A 17,715-nucleotide genomic window follows, 5' to 3' on the forward strand; every position below is an offset into this window, starting at 1 on the left:
AGGTTGCTAAATGTTTTGTAACAAAAAAACAAAAAGCACCACCTAAAAACAGCATCAACACCAAATGTCCAATCTAGGGATTCGTTTACCACTGCTGCATCTAATATCAAAATCCCAGGACATTCATTCAATATTCACTCTGGAAATATTTCTTAAACATCTGTTATTAATATTTTCCCCCACACTAAAGATATTATATTATACTTCTAAAACAAGTGGAGACACATTTGATAACTCTTTAATAAAGCATAGTCAAATTCATATTGAGCATATTAACCTGGGAGATACAATGAGTGGTAGAAGGTTCCTTGCCCTCCAGAAGCTCCCTTGAGTGGAGGAACGTGCAAATTCCACAAGGGACATACCAGGTGTCTGAATGTAAGTCTAGGGAACTCAGAGAAAGAGAAAATCAACAAGAGCTCAGAGAAAACTCAACATTGATTCAGCAGACTAAAGATGGCTTTGTAGTGGAACTGGCATCTAGGGCCTTCAAGATGAGCAGGAATACTACCAGTTGAAGAGGAGAAAAGGGAATTCCAGGCAGAGAAACCCACAGGAGCAAAGGCCCATAAACATTACAGTTCAGGACCTAGATCAGGGACATGGAGCAGTCCTGTGAAGCAGAGGGACAGTGAAAAAGGATGATGCTGGTCAGTGGTAGTGGGGAAGAGGGCATGGAGATGGCTGTGATCATATTGTGAAAGGCAAGGAGTTGGGTACAGGCATCTTGGGTGATATCATTTAGAATGGTGATTCTGAAAGCAATGAGGAAGATGACAGAGAAGGGTAAGGAAATGTGTGTGTGTGTCTCTGTGTGTGTAGGGTGGTAGGGGCATTATGTTTCTTTTTTCCAAATAATGTTGGAGTAATTTCGTTAATTGTGTATAGGTAACAAATTTTTTATAAGAATTAATTTCTCATATTGCTTAAGTAAAATTTTTTCTGAAGTATCAGATACATGATGCTTTAAAAAAAGGATTATTATTAGGAAGGTAATACATGCTAATTTCAAAGCAAGCATGTGAAACAAATTGGATAAAAAGAAAGGTGGTAGAAATGAATCACAGTCATACCACTGGAAGAAAACATTGTATATGACTCTTTAAATTTGGCTTTAATTCTACCACCTAGAACTGCTGCTACTGCTGCTAAGTCGCTTCAGTCGTGTCTGACTCTGCGTGACCCCATACTCGGCAGCTCACCAGGCTCCCCCGTCCCTGGGATTCTCCAGGCAAGAACACTGGAGTGGGTTGCCATTTCCTTCTCCAATGCATGAAAGTGAAAAGTGAAAGTGAAGTCGCTCAGTCGTGTCCAACTCTTAGTGACCCCATGGACTGCAGCCTACCAGGCTCCTCTGTCCCTGGGATTCTCCAGGCAAGGACACTGGAGTGGGTTGCCATTTCCTTCTCCAATGCATGAAAGTGAAAAGTGAAAGGGAAGTCGCTCAGTCGTGTCCGACTCTTAGCGACCCCATGGACTGCAGCCTATCAGGCTACTCCATCCATGGGATTTTCCAGGCAAGAGTACTGGAGTGGGATGCCATTGCCTTCTTCAATCACCTAGAACTAGACATTGAATAATATTGATGATGGATAGAGTAATTCACACAACTGGGACCAAGCTCATTTTAAGCAAAAGTAAGTATAACAACTTGGGCCTTACCCTGTGCAGTGAAAATTGCCAAGGAAGACATTTATTGTTATGTTATGATAATTATAAATTATTTATCATTATTTCAAAAACTGTGCTAAGTACTATGAAATATGCAGTTGGAAATGGTTTTATATTTTGCATAACACACTTGTTTAGCACATTTTCTGCTTTGAAGCAAAAATGAAAAAATAAAAGAAGTAAAAATGAATCCCTTCAATCTTCAGTTACTGTTAAGTGAAAACTCAAGTACTGAAGAACGGCAAACTTTTATTCATTAGTTCAACAACTTTGGAAGAAATACCCATTATTTGTACAGTACTGAAAAATTTATCTACAAACAAAATATAGGTTTTGCTGTCTGCAACACTTTGGTCTCACAGTCATAGGTAGGTATTTTCTCTCCCTGCTCTCTGGAATAGAATGCCCACCCATTTTCTCAAAGTCTGTTTCCATCTTCCCGTTTTCGTGAAGCACTCTTGTGCTGTTCTGGCTCCTGCACGTTTACTCCTGTGACATTCCATAATTCTTAGAGATGGTACCATGATAATGCAGTTTCAGTCATCTGTTATCAGGAACTGATCTCTATTAAATGTATCTAAGTTTTTTCTCCTGAATAAGATAAAAAAATTTTTTCTTAAAAACAAAGAACTGGGATGAGGGTAAAAGTGGAATTTTCTGAATATCTACTAATATTTAGCAAGGCATCTAGAGTTTTCCTGATAAAATGATTTGAATATAAGTGAAAAACATATTCCCTGAAAGCCTGATTCTTGACTGTATCACAAGAGATGTCAATAAAATCAGTCTTAGCATGGATACCTTGCAATACTGATGCAAATGAAGGGGACTTGGTGATAATTTCCTAATGGAATCTCATGGCATATTCTTCTTTTCAATTGTAATTTTAAAGTTAAATTGTTCATTATTTCTTAAATATGTTGTATAATTTAGATGTCCCTAACTGACCTGAACAACAATCCAATCAGATTTCCATTTCAAAAAATAGTTAAATTAAGGTTCAGTTACCCATTAAATTTGCAAAGGGAGAAAAATGATTGCTTATTGTTGCATTACCACATTTCCAACTGATTTAAAGCCGTGACAAATTAGAATGCAGTTAGACTATTAAAATAGGCAAGTCATTCTGTGAATTTGATTTGTACTTTGGCATTTTGAAATACTAAGCTTGTTGTTGTTATTTGCAGATTTCTTTAGAAGCACTTTAAAAATCGATTTATGTGATTTATAAGACATGTTTTGAACAGGCATCTTGATAAAGTACAGCACAGTATCCAAAGTGAGTTTATTGCTTAAAGGAAACAAAGCTGTAAGGAAGCTTAGGATGAAGATTTATGCTGATAGAAGTAGGACATGCTTATCTTTTACTGTAACTTTTAAAGCTTGGAATCATTCTGTTTAAGGTTATTTGAATGACTGTCTTCACCATCAAGAGTTTCTAATTGATGTAACTATAGTTTGGACCATCTTATCAATCTGAAGAATTGAGATGAAAATTTTCAGGGGTATTTATGTCTTGTGTCAGATCATACAGTTTGAGACAAAGAAAACAGCTCTCAGTAAAATGGAAGAATCTCACGAACAAGTTCTTAATCTATATGAAGTAGAATTTGTTTATCAAATTGTATTAATCCAGATCTTTTCATTTTCTGTTTTACAATGGAGCTGTTTTACTTTGGAGTTGTTTATTCCTATTAGAAGACATATCTACTAAATTTTAAGAAGTAGAAAAACTTCTCAAAACTGTCTAAAAAGAACACGTTTCCTTGTTGATGTTATCTTCCATCTTTGACAAACACAAATCCCCTCTTCCCAGGTGGCTCTCTGGCCATATCTGTGCGAGGCCAATAGAAGAAAGCAATCAATATTTTTTGGGGTGGGGGGTATAACTTAACTGCAAATTCTAAAGTCAGGCAAAGTGGAAGCAACGTATCAAAATGCATAATGGCAGTTTTCTTTATTCTCTTGTAAAACATGTGGTTGGCCACCATTAATGGTAAAATCTAAGATGTCACAGGAAAGACACAAACCTCAGTCTTCCAAACATCAATAGAACAACTGATGCTAAGAAATAGTCATTTGAAAAGGCCAAATAAGCCTCTTCATGCACAAAGGCTCTTTCTTGAATGTGCCTTGTACTTTCACGTTCGCCTGTTAAATTCTCCTCTCTGCTAGCCACGTGAACCAAAAACAGTTAACTATGTTTCTTGAAAATAGAACCATATTCCTCTGTTTTTCTGTACAAAGCTAGTCCACAGTGATATATGTAACTATATTTCATTAACGAAAGAGAAATTTATGTGTATATATATTTGCTAATTTGCTAAGAAATCAACTCCACAATGGGTAACATCCCAATTTTCTCACTGAGCCTCATTCTGATCACAGAAACAGATGTTGAAACAAATTTAAAAAAACAGGGTTTGCTAATCCAATTTAGAATATTTTATCAAGTCTTAGTTGGCTAATTCAACTCAAGATATCTCACCAAGTCTTAGGGTTTATAGTGATGTATTCCAAAACAAGGGAAATAGCAGAAAAGGCAAAAATAAAATAAAATTCCACATCAAGGACATCTAAAAACCCTGTTAGTGTTAATAAAAATAAGTCATTGCCACAGGAGAGAAAATGGTCTACTGATCATGGTCTATTTCTATAGATAAGATCTCTCCCCTTGCTTCCTAAATCTTAATTGTTTTTATAGTATCCATTGCTGACCAAAAGTGTATACCAGGTAAGACTGTAAATGAAATAAAGTTAATGCTAGTTGTTATTTGTTTGAATTCGTATTTGCAAACAGGCCTTTATAACTATTAGATTTTTTCCTTGGAAGATTAAGAGTAACAAAACCTCATGTTCTTTCGACATGAATCACCAATTTTTCACCATAGATTGTTTATAAAAATCTTGTTGGTAGTAACTAGTTAATATCAGTGATCAGAAATGTGGTCACCCATTCACACAGAAACGCATCAGAACATTCTAAGTTTGAATTCTCACTGACCTTCAGGTTGATATTGTGCTATAATCGTCACCGTCTGTCCAGCCCCCTTCAGCGCTGCAGCAGCCTGTTCATGGGATGCTCCACGAAGGTCAATGCCGTTCACCTGAAAGAGAGGAAGCCAGAGAATTTTGGCACTTTGTAAGGCATGTTATTCTGATGTGTGCTCTGTTGCTCAGTCGTGTCTGACTCTTTGCGACCCCATGGACAGTAGCCCGCCAGGCTCCTCTGTCCACCGTATTTTCCAGGATAGATTACTACAGCAGGTTGTCATTTCCTACTCCAGAGGATCCTCCCAATCCAGGTAGACAGAGGGAAAAAATTTTCCCAGAGAGGCTGTTTAAGATGATGTTACCTGCCTCAAAACCCTTCATGTCCTACCCAGGCATTGGAATGCTAACTTAGCAAATTTCCTGCTCTTGATAACTTTAGTTAGCAGAGATGTGGAATTCTACCCAGGGCGTTTGTGCCATGGTCTGAGTGGGTTGAAAGTTTTGTCCACCTAACTCCATTAAGATTTTAGTGTGTGCATTTAATATGCTTCTATGAGTTTTGTGGATTTCTGGGATAGATAGGAGCCTTCAAAATTAGAAGGAAAATGGGTTAATAAAGAAAGATACATGTAATATATGTAGACAAGTATGTGCTGACAGAATAATACATTCATATGAGATTCTGGGGGAGACTGTGTGGAATGGGGCTGGCCGCCTGCCAAATCCCCCCGTTTGGTTATATGCCTCATCCTGTCATCCTGAGCCTGGTTAGACAGCTCTGAGCCTTGTTCCAGAATAAACTCAACTGTCCCATTTCTTACGTATGATCCCAGAATGAATTGTGACAAAATGAAATAGAGAATTCCGGGAGTTTATGTTGCTCTTACTAACTCCCATTTTGGGACCCATGCCAAAAGAGAAACAGAGCATTTGAAAAATAAGCACAAAACTCTGCTGAGAGGGGAAAAAAAAATCACTCAAGTCAAATTTAATGAGAGGCAGAAGCTAAAATCTTTCTTGAATCAATTCAGTCTAAGCCAACACAATATAATTACTAAGTGCTTTCCAACGTCGGGGCTCTGTGACTGCCCCGATAGGGGGACGGAGGATGGGAAACAAAGGTGAACAAGACAAGCCCCTAAGAAGCTTTTCTTCTTCAACTGAACACACGGTAAGTCCAGTTTTCTAACCTACCCAGCTGATATTAAAATTCTGTTTCCTTTAACTTATAGGGAAGATGGCTAGGGACCATGAAGAAGAATAAAAGAACTGCTCGGCCCATGTACACATAAAATAGAGAATGTTTTCACTTCTCATCAGTCTTCTTTGACAATGAAGGGGTCATGACTGGGGGGTGGCCACTGTGTTTCCCTATCAGGCCTGGAACATCTGTAATCTTTAATCTCACATGCTGGTCTTCTCATAATAACTTTGTTAAAGTCTCCTTACTCACTTTTACAAATTGCCTGGTTTTCTATTCTGGCAAAAGCATTGATTGGCTTTCTGTGCTTACTGAGAGCATCATTGACGCGGTTACACTGGGAAGTGTATTGAGTGAGACTGGGCCTGGCTGGACCATTCTCCTCTAGCTGACGGACTGTCATTATCACCCCTCTGAGCCTCAATTCTCACCTGCTTCACGGGGAAGGGACTGTGAGGCTCAAGCCTCTCTGAACCATAAAATTTCAGATTTAATCCTTATATAATGACATTCATTTCAGAGACTGTCCAGGCATTGATGAGTCAGAAGTATTAACTCAGAGAGCTGAAAGAGAAAAAGTAATCTGATCTTGGCTCCTACCTACAGGAATCGGAATGTACAAGCTGCAAGGGCCAAATGATCTCTTCTTTTGTCAAACAATTAGGGTTAACTTTTTATTAAAAAATAATATATGATCATGGTAATGAATTCTTATATTTTAGAAAGGTATAAAAAGAAAAGTGAAAAGTCCCCTCACCATTTTCATTTCCAGAGGTAACAACTGTTAGCAGCTTCTTGTGTATGCTTTTTAGAAATCTGCTATATGCATGTGCAAGTGTGTGGCTTTAACTCTATTTGGTTTTGTCTAGGTTTTAATTGGAGAAGGCAATGGCACCCCACTCCAGTACTCTTGCCTGGAGAATCCCATGGACAGAGGAGCCTGGTGGGCTGCAGTCCATGGGGTCGCTGTGAGTCGGACACGACTGATCGACTTCACTTTCACTTTTCACTTTCATGCACTGGAGAAGGAAATGGCAACCCACTCCAGTGTTCTTGCCTGGAGAATCCCAGGGACGGAGGAGCCTGGTGGGCTGCCGTCTATGGGGTCACACAGAGTCGGACACGACTGAAGCGACTTAGCAGCAGCAGCAGCAGGTTTTAATACATTATTGACTTTCTGTTTAAATGGACAGGATCATATTAAATATATAATTCTATAACTTGTTTTTGTTTAGTTTTTCATTTAACAATATATCTTGGACATCACTCATATCAGTTCATATTGTCTTACCTTTAAGTGGGAGCCTGTATGCCATGGTGTGGATGTACCAGTAATTTTTTAGTAGGATCCCTACTGGGGTGGCTAAGGCTGTGTCTAGCTTTTTGCTACTACAAATACTTAGGAAGGTGTTTCCGAAGGATAAATACCTGGAAATACACTTTCTAAGCTAAAAGGTATATGCATTATTTGTTTCTTTTAGTTTGCTCTTGTATACTTAAAAAATATGTATTTACTAAGCAAACAGAAACTAATAATGAAGAAAACACAAACAGGCCATAATCTCATTGGCCAGATAATGTATTGAAATGAAATATATAATTAATATTTTACAGTCAGCCCTTCATATCTGTGGGTTGTGCACTGGCAAATTCAACTCACCTCAGATTGAAAATATTTTTTAAAATTTCCAGAAAGTTCCAAAGAGCAAAACTTGAATTTGCTATATACCTGGCAACTATTTACATTGTATTAGGTTTCATAAGTAATCTGCTGCTGCTGCTGCTGCTAAGTCACTTCAGTTGTGTCCGACTCTGTGCGACCCCATAGATGGCAGCCCACCAGGCTCCCCCATCCCTGGGATTCTCCAGGCAAGAACACTGGTGTGGGTTGCCATTTCCTTCTCCAATGCATGAAGGTGAAAAGTGAAAGTGAGGTCACTCAGTTGTGTCCAACCCTCAGCGACCCCATGGACTGCAGCCTACCAGGCTCCTCCACCCATGGGATTTTCCAGGCAAGAGTACTGGAGTGGGGTGCCATTGCCTTCTCCGCATAAGTAATCTACAGATAATTTAAAGTATATGGGAGGATGTGAATAGATTACATGCAATTACTATACGATTTTAAATAAAGGACTTAATCGTTTGTAGATTTTGGTATCTGTGGGGTTTGGGGATGAGGACTGTCCCTGGAACAACTGAGGGACAACTGTATGTTCATAATGCACATACATGAAAATTAAAGCAATATAAAAATTTTATTTTTAAAAATAAAATTTAAAAAATTTATTTTTTATAGAACGCTTCCCCTACCTCTTATTATCCTTGCCAAAGGTACCATATGGATGGCTTCTTGTATCCACTACCAATTATTTCTGTTATGAATATAATCAGGTTCATACAATTATAAATAATTTTACACAAAAGATAATATTTTATATATTGCTTTATACTTTGTTTTCTTCCATTTACTAACGTATCTTGGAGGTATGTTGAAGTTATATATTTTTTATATTGAAGTATAGTTGACTTACAATATTATATGTTTCAGGGGTACTGCATAGTGATCCAATATTTTCATAAATTATACTCCACTTAAAGTTATTATAAAATAATGAATGTATTTCCCTGTGCAATACAATTTATCTTCCTTGTTTATCTATTTTATACATAGTAGTTTGTATCTCTTAATCCCCAGAGTATTTTTCATTCGTATATTATACATTATCTCATTCTTTTTAATAGCTGTGGAAGGTTCTATTAGTCAGTGTAAAACAATTTATTTTACCAGGGCACAGTTGTTGGATGCTTAGGTTGCTTTACTATTTTTCTATCATAAACAGAAGGATAAAGGGTATTAGGGTTACATTCTGATAGCTATTGCCAAGTTGTCTCCAAGAATATATACTCCCACAAAAGGTACATGGTTGGCTACTTCCTCACACTCTTGTAAAAACTGCTCATACCCCAACATTTGACTGTGGTTATTCTGATAGGTCGGAGAAGGCAATGGCACCCGACTCCAGTACTCTTGCCTGGAAAATCCCATGGACGGCGGAGCCTGGTAGGCTGCAGTCCATGGGGTCGCTAAGAATCGGACACGACTGAGCGACTTCACTTTCACTTTTCACTTTCATGCATTGGAGAAGGAAATGGCAACCCACTCCAGTGTTCTTGCCTAGAGAATCCCGGGGACGGGGGAGCCTGGTGGGCTGCTGTCTCTGGGGTCGCACAGAGTCGGACACGACTGAAGCGACTTAGCAGCAGCAGCAACATTCTGATAGGTAAACAATTATATTTTTAAATTTTATATTTTTTCACTTATGAGGTTAAACATCTTTTCATATGTTCATTGGTTATTTAAATTTCCTTTTGTATAAAACACTTGCTCATTTATGTTGCCTTTTTTTCATTGTTTGGATAGCTTACACTTTAAAAAATTTATCTGCATATTAAGAATTTTAAAAAAAGAATATTAGTTCTTCATCTCAGATAACTATTGCAAATATTCTTACTAGTTTTGTGTTTGTATTATTTATTATTGTATTTTAAATATTTAAACTTTTCCCTTGTCTTCTATTTCTTGCCAAACTGAAGTTTAAAATGTGTTACATAGTCACATTATTTTTTCCTTTTTAGCTTTTGAGCTTTGTAATATATCTTCCCTTCTCTGCTATATATTAAACAAATTATCCATGTTTTCTTCTAGTAAAACCCAGGTTTAATTTTTAGCTATTTAATCTTTGATCTACTAGAATATATTTTAGTATTTGATGTGCGAACCAGGCAAACAAACCTTTTTTTGAGACCTTTCCTTTACAGCATCAGACTTCTACATCTTCCAGGATTCTAACCATCCTGTGAAATTTTCTCAGTTAGTACACTAAGGAGGCATGAAAAAATGGGAAGGAAAAAGGGATTTGGAGTCAGAACTAGGTTTGAATCCTGAGTCCACCATTTGTAGGTAAGTAACTTGGGAAAGTCATTTAACTTCTTTAAACCTCAGCATCCTTACGTGCAAAATGGATATAATACCTGCCTATCAGGACTGTCACATGTAGTAAATGAGACAATAATTGTTGAGCCCCTAACATAGAGGCTAGCACAAATTGGCATTAAGGAAGTAGTATCTATTATGCTGTGTTTTTCTTTAAAGAACTGTGATTATAAGTGAGGAAATAAAATATAATGGAAACTAATGAATAAATAATATAATGTATGGGTTACTTCATGGTTTTCCTTTCTTTTTCTTCTTTTTTAAAAAAACGTAGAATTTCAGAGGCTTCCCTGGTGGCTCAGTGGTAAAGAATCCTCCTGCCGATGCAGGAGACACAGGTTTGATCCCTGGTCTGGAAAGATCTCACATGCCACACAGCAACTAAGCCTGTATGCAACAAGTATGGAGCCTGTGCCCTAGAACCTGGGAACCACAGCTGTTGAGCCCATGTGAACAATTACTGAAGCCCATGTGCCCTAGAGCCCATGCTGCACAAGAGAAACCCCCACAGTGGGAAGCCTGCACACCCCAGCTGGAAAGTAGTCCCTGCTTCCACAACTAGAGAGAAGCCCGCACAGCAGTGAAGACCCGGCACAGCCAAACAAACAAACAAACCACGTAGTAGATGCAATCCTCAGGTTTGGGGAAAAGGTACTAACTAAAGGAACACAGCATTTCAGCACTGGAAGAGGTGCTCATCCATCCCATGCTTACACATTAGAAACGGTCTCCACAGGGGGATGAACCTGCCCCAAGTCCTGTCAGAGTTAGCACAGCTTAGCAACAATCCAGTTTCCCTTGCCTAGCCCAGACTTCTTTCCACCGTAGCAGGTGTAACTTATGATGTGCGTGTGTTTGTTTTCCACTAGGTGAGTAATAATCAAATCCTATGTGATGATTACACTCATCCTGGACATAATTCTCACTTGTAAAGCATTTGATGCTGCTGTTGTTCAGTTCAGTTCAGTCGCTCAGTCGTGTGCAACTCTGTGACCCCATGGACTGCAGCACGCCAGGCCTCCTTGTCCATCACCAACTCCTGGAGTTTACTCAAACTCATGTCCATTGAGTCGGTGATGCCATCCAACAGCCTCATCCTCTGTCGTCCCCTTCTCTTCCCGCCTTCAATATTCCCCAGCATCAGGGTCTTTTCCAATGAGTCAGTTCTTCGCATCAGGTGGCCAAAGTATTGGAGTTTCAGCTTATGCATCAGTTCTTTCAATGAATATTCAGGACTGATTTCCTTTAGGCAGTCCAAGGGACTCTCAAGAATCTTCTCCAACACCACAGTTGAAAAGCATCAATTCTTCGGTGCTCAGCTTTCTTTATAGTCCAATTCTCGCATCCATATATGACTACTGGAAAAAACCATAGCTTTGACTAGATGGATCTTTGTTGGCAAAGTAATGTCTCTGCTTTTTAATATGCTGTCTAGGTCGGTCATAACTTTTCTTCCAAGGAGTAAGTGTCTTTTAATTTCATGGCTGCAGTCACCATCTGCAATGATTTTGGAGCCGAAAAAAATAAAGTCTCTCACTGTTTTCACTGTTTCCCCATCTGTTTGCCAAGAAGTGATGGTATCAGATGCCATGATCTTTGTTTTCTGAATGTTGAACTTTTTCACTCTCCTCTTTCACTTTCATCAAGAGGCTCGTTGGTTCTTCTTCGCTTTCTGCTAAAGAGTGGTGTCATCTGCATATCTGACATTATTGATATTTCTCCCAGAAGTCCTGATTCCAGCTTGTGCTTCATCCATCCCAGTGATTCTCATGATGTTCTCTGTATATAAGTTAAATAAGCAGGGTGACAATATAGAGCCTTGACGTACTCCTGTCCCGATTTGGAACCAGTTCTGTTGTTCCATGTCCAGTTCTAACTGTTGCTTCTTGACCTGCATACAGATTTCTCAAGAGGCAGGTAAGGTGGTCTGGTATCCCCATATCTTTGAGAATTTTCCACAGTTTGTTGTGATCCACACAGTCAAAGGCTTTGGCATAGTCGATAAAGGAGAAGTAGATGTTTTTCTGGAACTCTCTTGCTTTTTTGATAATCCAGCAGATGTTGGCAATTTGATCTCTGGTTCCTCTGCCTTTTCTAAAATCAGCTTGAACATCTGGAAGTTCATAGTTCATGTATTGCTGAAGCCTGGCTTGGAGAATTTTGAGCATTACTTTGCAAGTGTGTGAGATGAGTGCAATTGTGTGGTAGTTTGAACATTCTTTGGCATTGCCTTTCTTTGGAACTGGAATGAAAACTGACCTTTTCCAGTCCTGTGGCCACTGCTGAGTTTTCCAAATTGGCTGGCATATTGAGTGCAGCACTTTCACAGCATCATCTTTCAGGATTTGAAATAGCTCAACTGGAATTCCATCACCTCCACTAGCTTTGTTTGTAGTGATGCTTCCTAAAGCCCACTTAACTTCACATTCCAGGATGTCTGGCTCTAGGTGAGTGATCACACCATTGTGGTTATCTGGGTCATGAAGATCTTTTTTGTATAATTCTTCTGTATTCTTGCCACCTCTTCTTAATTTCTTCTGCTTCTGTTAGGTCCATACCATTTCTATCCTTTATTGTGCCCATCTTTGCATGAAATGTTCCCTTGGTATCTCTAATTTTCTTGAAGAGATCTCTAGTCTCTGTTACCCTGCTGCTGTTACCCTTAGCAATACCACATTGCCTGTGTCCCTGTGGATTTTCCTCAAGGTTTTAGCAAACATGCTTCCTCCAATCATCAAGCTTTTCAAGGTCACTTTGATTCTTATTTCTGTCTCTGAGGTTTGACTTTGTATTAGTAATCTTTGCTCAAATAACATTTTCAGAGGCATTCAAAAACAATTTACATTATTGGTATGACATTTTAAAATACCAAGTGTGACACAGCCTCACATATTTATTATTTCTATTTTCCTACTCCAATTTTAATTTTCTCTTCTCAAAGCATGGACTGGGAAATTAGATGTCATTCATTTTTATAGAGATTAAAATGATAATCATTGATAACAGCATCAAGCAAGCTCATATATATATGAGATATTTATATATTATCTTGTTTAATTCTCAGGAGGCTGGGATTATTTTTCCAACTTAACAAATAATAAAACAGAGCTCAGAGAGAAGCACTAACTTGTTCAAAGTTAAATAGTTGAAAGAGGTTAAGGATTTAAAACAGACTACCTAAAACTCTTGAACTCTTAACTACCAGTTCCTACTGTTTTCCTTTAATAACCTGTCCATTTCTGGGGATCTGTGCCTATAAGATTCCAGTTCTGAAACTTGACGTTCAAGCTTCCTGAGACAGAAGCACATAACTGGGTGTGGCTGGTTCACTCTACAGGAGTCCCAACAACCTGATTTTGACATTGTTGTTCAGTCCCTAAGTCTTGTCTGACTCTTTGCTGCCCCATGGACTGCAGCCTGCTAGGCTTCCATGTCCGTCACTATCTCCTGGAGTTTGCTCAAATTCATGTCCACTGAGTTGGTGATGCCATCCAACTATCTCATCTTCTGTTGCTCCTTCTCCTGCTCTCAATCTTTCCCACATCAAGGTCTTTTCCAATGAGTCGGCTTGTTGCATCAGGTGGCCAAAATATTGAAGCTTCAACATCAGTCCTTCCAACTGGAAGGTGAATTCTGATGCTGAAGCTGCTCAGCCTTCTTTATGGTCCAACTCTCATATTCATACATGACTACTGGAAAAACCATAGCTTTGACTATATGGAGCTTGAGCTTCAGCATCAGTCCTTCCAGTGAATATTCAGGGATGATTTCCTTTAGGATTGATTGGTTTGATCTCCTTGCAGTCCAAGGGACTCTCAAGAGTCTTCTCCAGCACCACAATTCGAAAGCATAAGTTCTTCAGTGCTCAGCTTTCTTTACTCTCCAACTTTCACATCCATACATGACTACTGGAAAAACCATAGCTTTGACTATATGGACCTTTGTCAGCAAAGTGATGCCTGCTTTTTAATATGCTGTCTAGGTATGGTCCCACTTATAATGACCAGATCATATAAGACAGAAGCAAAATATGTAAGCTAGAAAATTCCACACATTGCCATCTTCTTATCTGTACAACTGTCATTAAATCATAGAAAAAAGTTCTATTTGTTATGATATCTTTTTCATAACTATGTTGGTGATGGATAGAAATTTAATGCTTCTAGTTGATTCAAGCAATTGTAGGTTTTGTTTGTTTGTTTGTTTGTTTTTTCAGATGATAATGTGAAGGCAAATGTGGACCATATTCAGAGTCAAACTTTTTCTTTTGTTTTTAAAAGATGAGCACTACTTGCATTTCACCCACAAAGACCACTGGCGTGGGGCTCCATGGAGTCCCTGAATAAGTGATGCAAGGTTTTCCTGAGGTATTTATTTCTTAGTATTATACAAAGGATGGTATCAGAATAAGAATTTTAAAAATGGGAAGAGCTTCCGCGACCCTCACGGACCCCTGATGGATGACATATAGCTTTAAGCTGATTCAACCACATTGTTCTCCCACCACGTTGGCCTTCTTCATTTCTCTGATTCAGGCATTTCTGGACCCCTGCTCATGCTTTTTTTCCTACTGAGAACAAATTTTTTTTATCTCTTCCTGACCCAGGAGACTTCTCCGAGTCCTTAAAGATTCACTCTGTAGAGCTTTTGATCTCTCCATCAAATCTGAGTAAGAGCCTTGCTGAGTATTCTTGGTTGTAGGTTTTCCCCTTTCATCAAATACATTTAAATACATCACGCCACTCCCTCTGGCTAGCAGAGTTTCTGCTGAAAAATCCACTGATAGCCCTGTGCGAAGTCCTTTGTATGTTATTCATTGCTTCCCTTGTTGCTTTTGGGCTTCCCAGGTGGTACAGTGGTAAAGAATCCGCCTGTCAATGCAGGAGATGTGGATTCAATCCCTGGGTCGGGAAGATCCCCTGGAGTAGGCAATGGCAACCCACTCCAGTATTCTTGCCTGGGAAATTCCATGGAGTAGAGGAGCTTGGTGGGCTACAGTCCATGGGGTCACAGAGAGTCAGATACACACACACTCACTGTGGCAGGCAGAGCTAGTTCTTGGAGCCTGGCTGCAGGGCCCAGGGATCCTCACACTCATTTAGGATCATTGGTGGGGAGGATGGCCATTTCCTGACACAGTTGGGTATTGGCCCAGTGTGTCCAGAAGGTTGCACTGGCCTGCTAATGGGCAGGGCAGAGCCCAACTGGACCCAAGGTAGGATCTGGCTTGCATTGTGAGATGGTATTTTCTTGCTGTCTGCTGCCCAGCTGGTCTACAGGTTTGTGCAGGCTTCCTGGGCAGGAGGGGCTGGTGCCTGCTTATAGGTTGCTGGGGCTTCCTTGGTGGCTCAGGTTGTAAAGAATCAGCCTGCAAAGCAGGAGACTCAGGTTTGATCCCTGCAATGCAGGAGATGCAGAAGACTCAGATTCAGTCCCTGGAGTGGGAAGGTCCCCTGGAGGAGGAAATGGCAACTCACTCCAGTATTCTTGCCTGGAAAGTCCCATGGACAAAGGAGCCTGGTGGGCTACAGTCCATGGGATTGCAAAGAGTCAGACACAATTTAGCAACTGAGCTCCAGGCACAGGCATGCTGATGGGTGGGGCCTTGTCCTTGCTCAGATAAGTTGTTTGGCCTGAGGCGCCCCAGCACGGACACCTGCAGGCTGTTGGGCAAGGCTGGATCTTGGCACTAATGAGCTGGAGGGAGGCTCCCACCTGGTCCCACCTCCGCCGCACTGATGCCTGGGTGGATGCGCTCCCGAGTATGGCTGCCACGAGCCCCTGGCCCCAAGGAGAGCCGCCCTTCTGCTTTTCAGAGAGACTCTCCAAGACCAGCAGGTAGGTCTGACCCAGGCTCCTATCAAATGACTGTTTTTTCCCTGGGTTCTGGTGTTGCAGGAGATTTTGAGTGTGCCCTTTGAGGATGGAGTCTCTATTTCCCCAGTCCTATGGGGCTCCTGCAGTTAAGCCCCGCTGGCCTTCAAAGCCAAATGCTGTGGGAGAAGGTGAGGGCAGGATGATTTGAGAGAATAGCATTGAAACATGTATATTACCATATGTGAAATAGATGGTCAGTCCAGGTTCGATGCGTGAGACAGGGTGCTCAGGGCCAGTGCACTGGGATGACCCAGAGGGATGGGATGGGGAGGGAGGAGGAAGGGGGGTTCAGGATGGGGGACACATGTACACCCGTGGCTGATTCAAGTTGATGTATGGTGAAAGTCACTACAATATTGTAATTAACCTCCACTTAAATAAATATAAAAAAGCCAAATGCTCTGAGGGCTCGGCCCTTCTGATGCCAGAGGGCACCCCCCGCCCCCCGCCATGCAGGAGAGCCTGCTGTGGGGTTCGGGGCTCTCACTCCTGTGGGAGAACAACAGTATGACTTTTCTCCAGTTTGTGGGTCACCCATGCTGGGGGGTGGTGGGATTTGACTGTATTATGAGTCCCCCACTCCTGCCCCTAAGGTTGTGGTTTCGTCATGTCTTTAGTTGTAGAAAATCTGTTCTCGTAGGTTCCAGTCTTTGTCACTGACGGTTGTTCTGCAGACAGTTGTGGCTTTGTGTGCTCGTGAGAGGAGCGGAGCTCGGGGACTTTTCTGCCCTGCCACCTCTCTCCTCTAAGAGATGCGCCTGACGGACTTGAGGAATGTGCTTACTTGTGAGCTCCTAAAGGTAGGAGCGTGTTGTGTTAGAACTTTAGTCTCTAGCACGTTGTTGCTAAGTCATGTCTTACTCTTTGCGACCCCATGGACTGCAGCATGCCAGGCCTCCCTGTCCCTCACTATCTCCCGGAGTTTGTGGGTGTGTAATAACTGAAGAGGGGAGTGACTGAATAATCAAGTGAGTGAATACCATATTCTCACTACATTATCTTAGGCAAATAATCAGCCAAGTTGATTTGACACTGGCATCACCCGATGAACTCACTATCTTTCAGGAAAATCCATTTGGGGTCAGATGTAGTGAGCAAAAAAAAAAAGTTCTTTGTGTTGAATCTAAATAATCTTGCTGGTATGTTTCACTTTCTGGTTTTTGTTCTAACCTCTAGGGGAAAAAAAAAAAACTGAGAAGTGAAAGTCGTTTGGTTGTGTCCAACTCTTTGTGACCCTATGGACTCTACAGTCCGTGAATTCTCCAGGCCAGAATACTGGAGTGGGTAGCCTCTGCCTTCTGAAGGCTCACCAAACATTTTGCTTTTTCTGTGATTGCTTCTTTTCCATGGTCCTCTTTCTCATATTTGAAGATGGTTTTTCCTTTTCTAGGTTAAGTGACCTCATTCCCTTCTACTTCCCTTCCTATCATTCTCACCAAGTGGCCATTTGTTTCTGCTTGCATACCCCCAGTGACAGGGAATTCTCTTTTTCTAGTCTGTGCCACTTTGAGATGGCTCTTATGAGTATTATTTCTAGCATCTTATTGTGATTTAATGCCTCATCCAAGACGCAGCTGAGTGCAGGTGAGGTCAACTGTGGCAAAATGGAAGCTTTTACTCTATTACTTTAATGCACACCTGGTGTAGTAGCTATCGCTGGGCTTCTCAGGTGGCACTAACGGGAGAGAAACTGCCTGCCAGTTCAGGAGATGCAAGGGATGTGAGTTTGATCCTTCGGTTGGGGAAAGCCCCTGTGTAGTATCTACAGCTAAACACAGTGCTGATAAAACATCCATTTCTTTAAAATATCCACTTTGTCATTTCCTTTTCCCACCTAAGGGAAGGGCTGAACTAGAATAACACATAGCCATCGTCAAGCAGTCTCCCACTCGGGGGAGGGCAGTGGCAGGTAAAGACAATTAAGCACCGAGTGGTTACGTGCTAGGATAGGATCAAGTCAGAATGCTCTGGGACCCAG

General features: G+C 40.6%; 1 protein-coding gene and 1 long non-coding RNA gene across 40 annotated transcripts in view; one reads left to right on the forward strand and one right to left on the reverse strand.

The window, feature by feature from the left end:
- The window catches only part of DLG2 (discs large MAGUK scaffold protein 2), a 2,335,250-nt gene that overhangs the window by 336,299 nt on the left and 1,981,236 nt on the right, over positions 1-17,715 (reverse strand). For all 34 annotated transcript variants that reach the window (XM_086384619.1, XM_086384611.1, XM_086384617.1 and 31 more), the window contains one exon: positions 4,676-4,778. In XM_086384619.1, the coding sequence (XP_086240745.1) occupies positions 4,676-4,778 (103 nt within the window). The remainder of the gene's footprint in view (positions 1-4,675; positions 4,779-17,715) is intronic.
- Positions 15,539-17,715, forward strand: part of LOC147342530 (uncharacterized) — a 124,029-nt gene continuing 121,852 nt past the window's right edge. For 5 of the 6 annotated variants that reach the window (XR_015157890.1, XR_015157892.1, XR_015157893.1 and 2 more), the window contains exon 1: positions 15,539-15,698. This is a non-coding gene — a long non-coding RNA (uncharacterized LOC147342530). Of the gene's footprint in view, positions 15,699-16,377; positions 16,538-17,715 lie in introns of all 6 variants that reach the window. The other variant, XR_015157891.1, reaches the window with a different exon arrangement.

Source organism: Bos grunniens, chromosome 29, assembly GCF_055505025.1.
Source record: "Bos grunniens cultivar Pamir isolate PY7600 chromosome 29, Bosgru_T2T1.0, whole genome shotgun sequence".
NCBI lineage: Eukaryota > Metazoa > Chordata > Mammalia > Artiodactyla > Bovidae > Bos > Bos grunniens.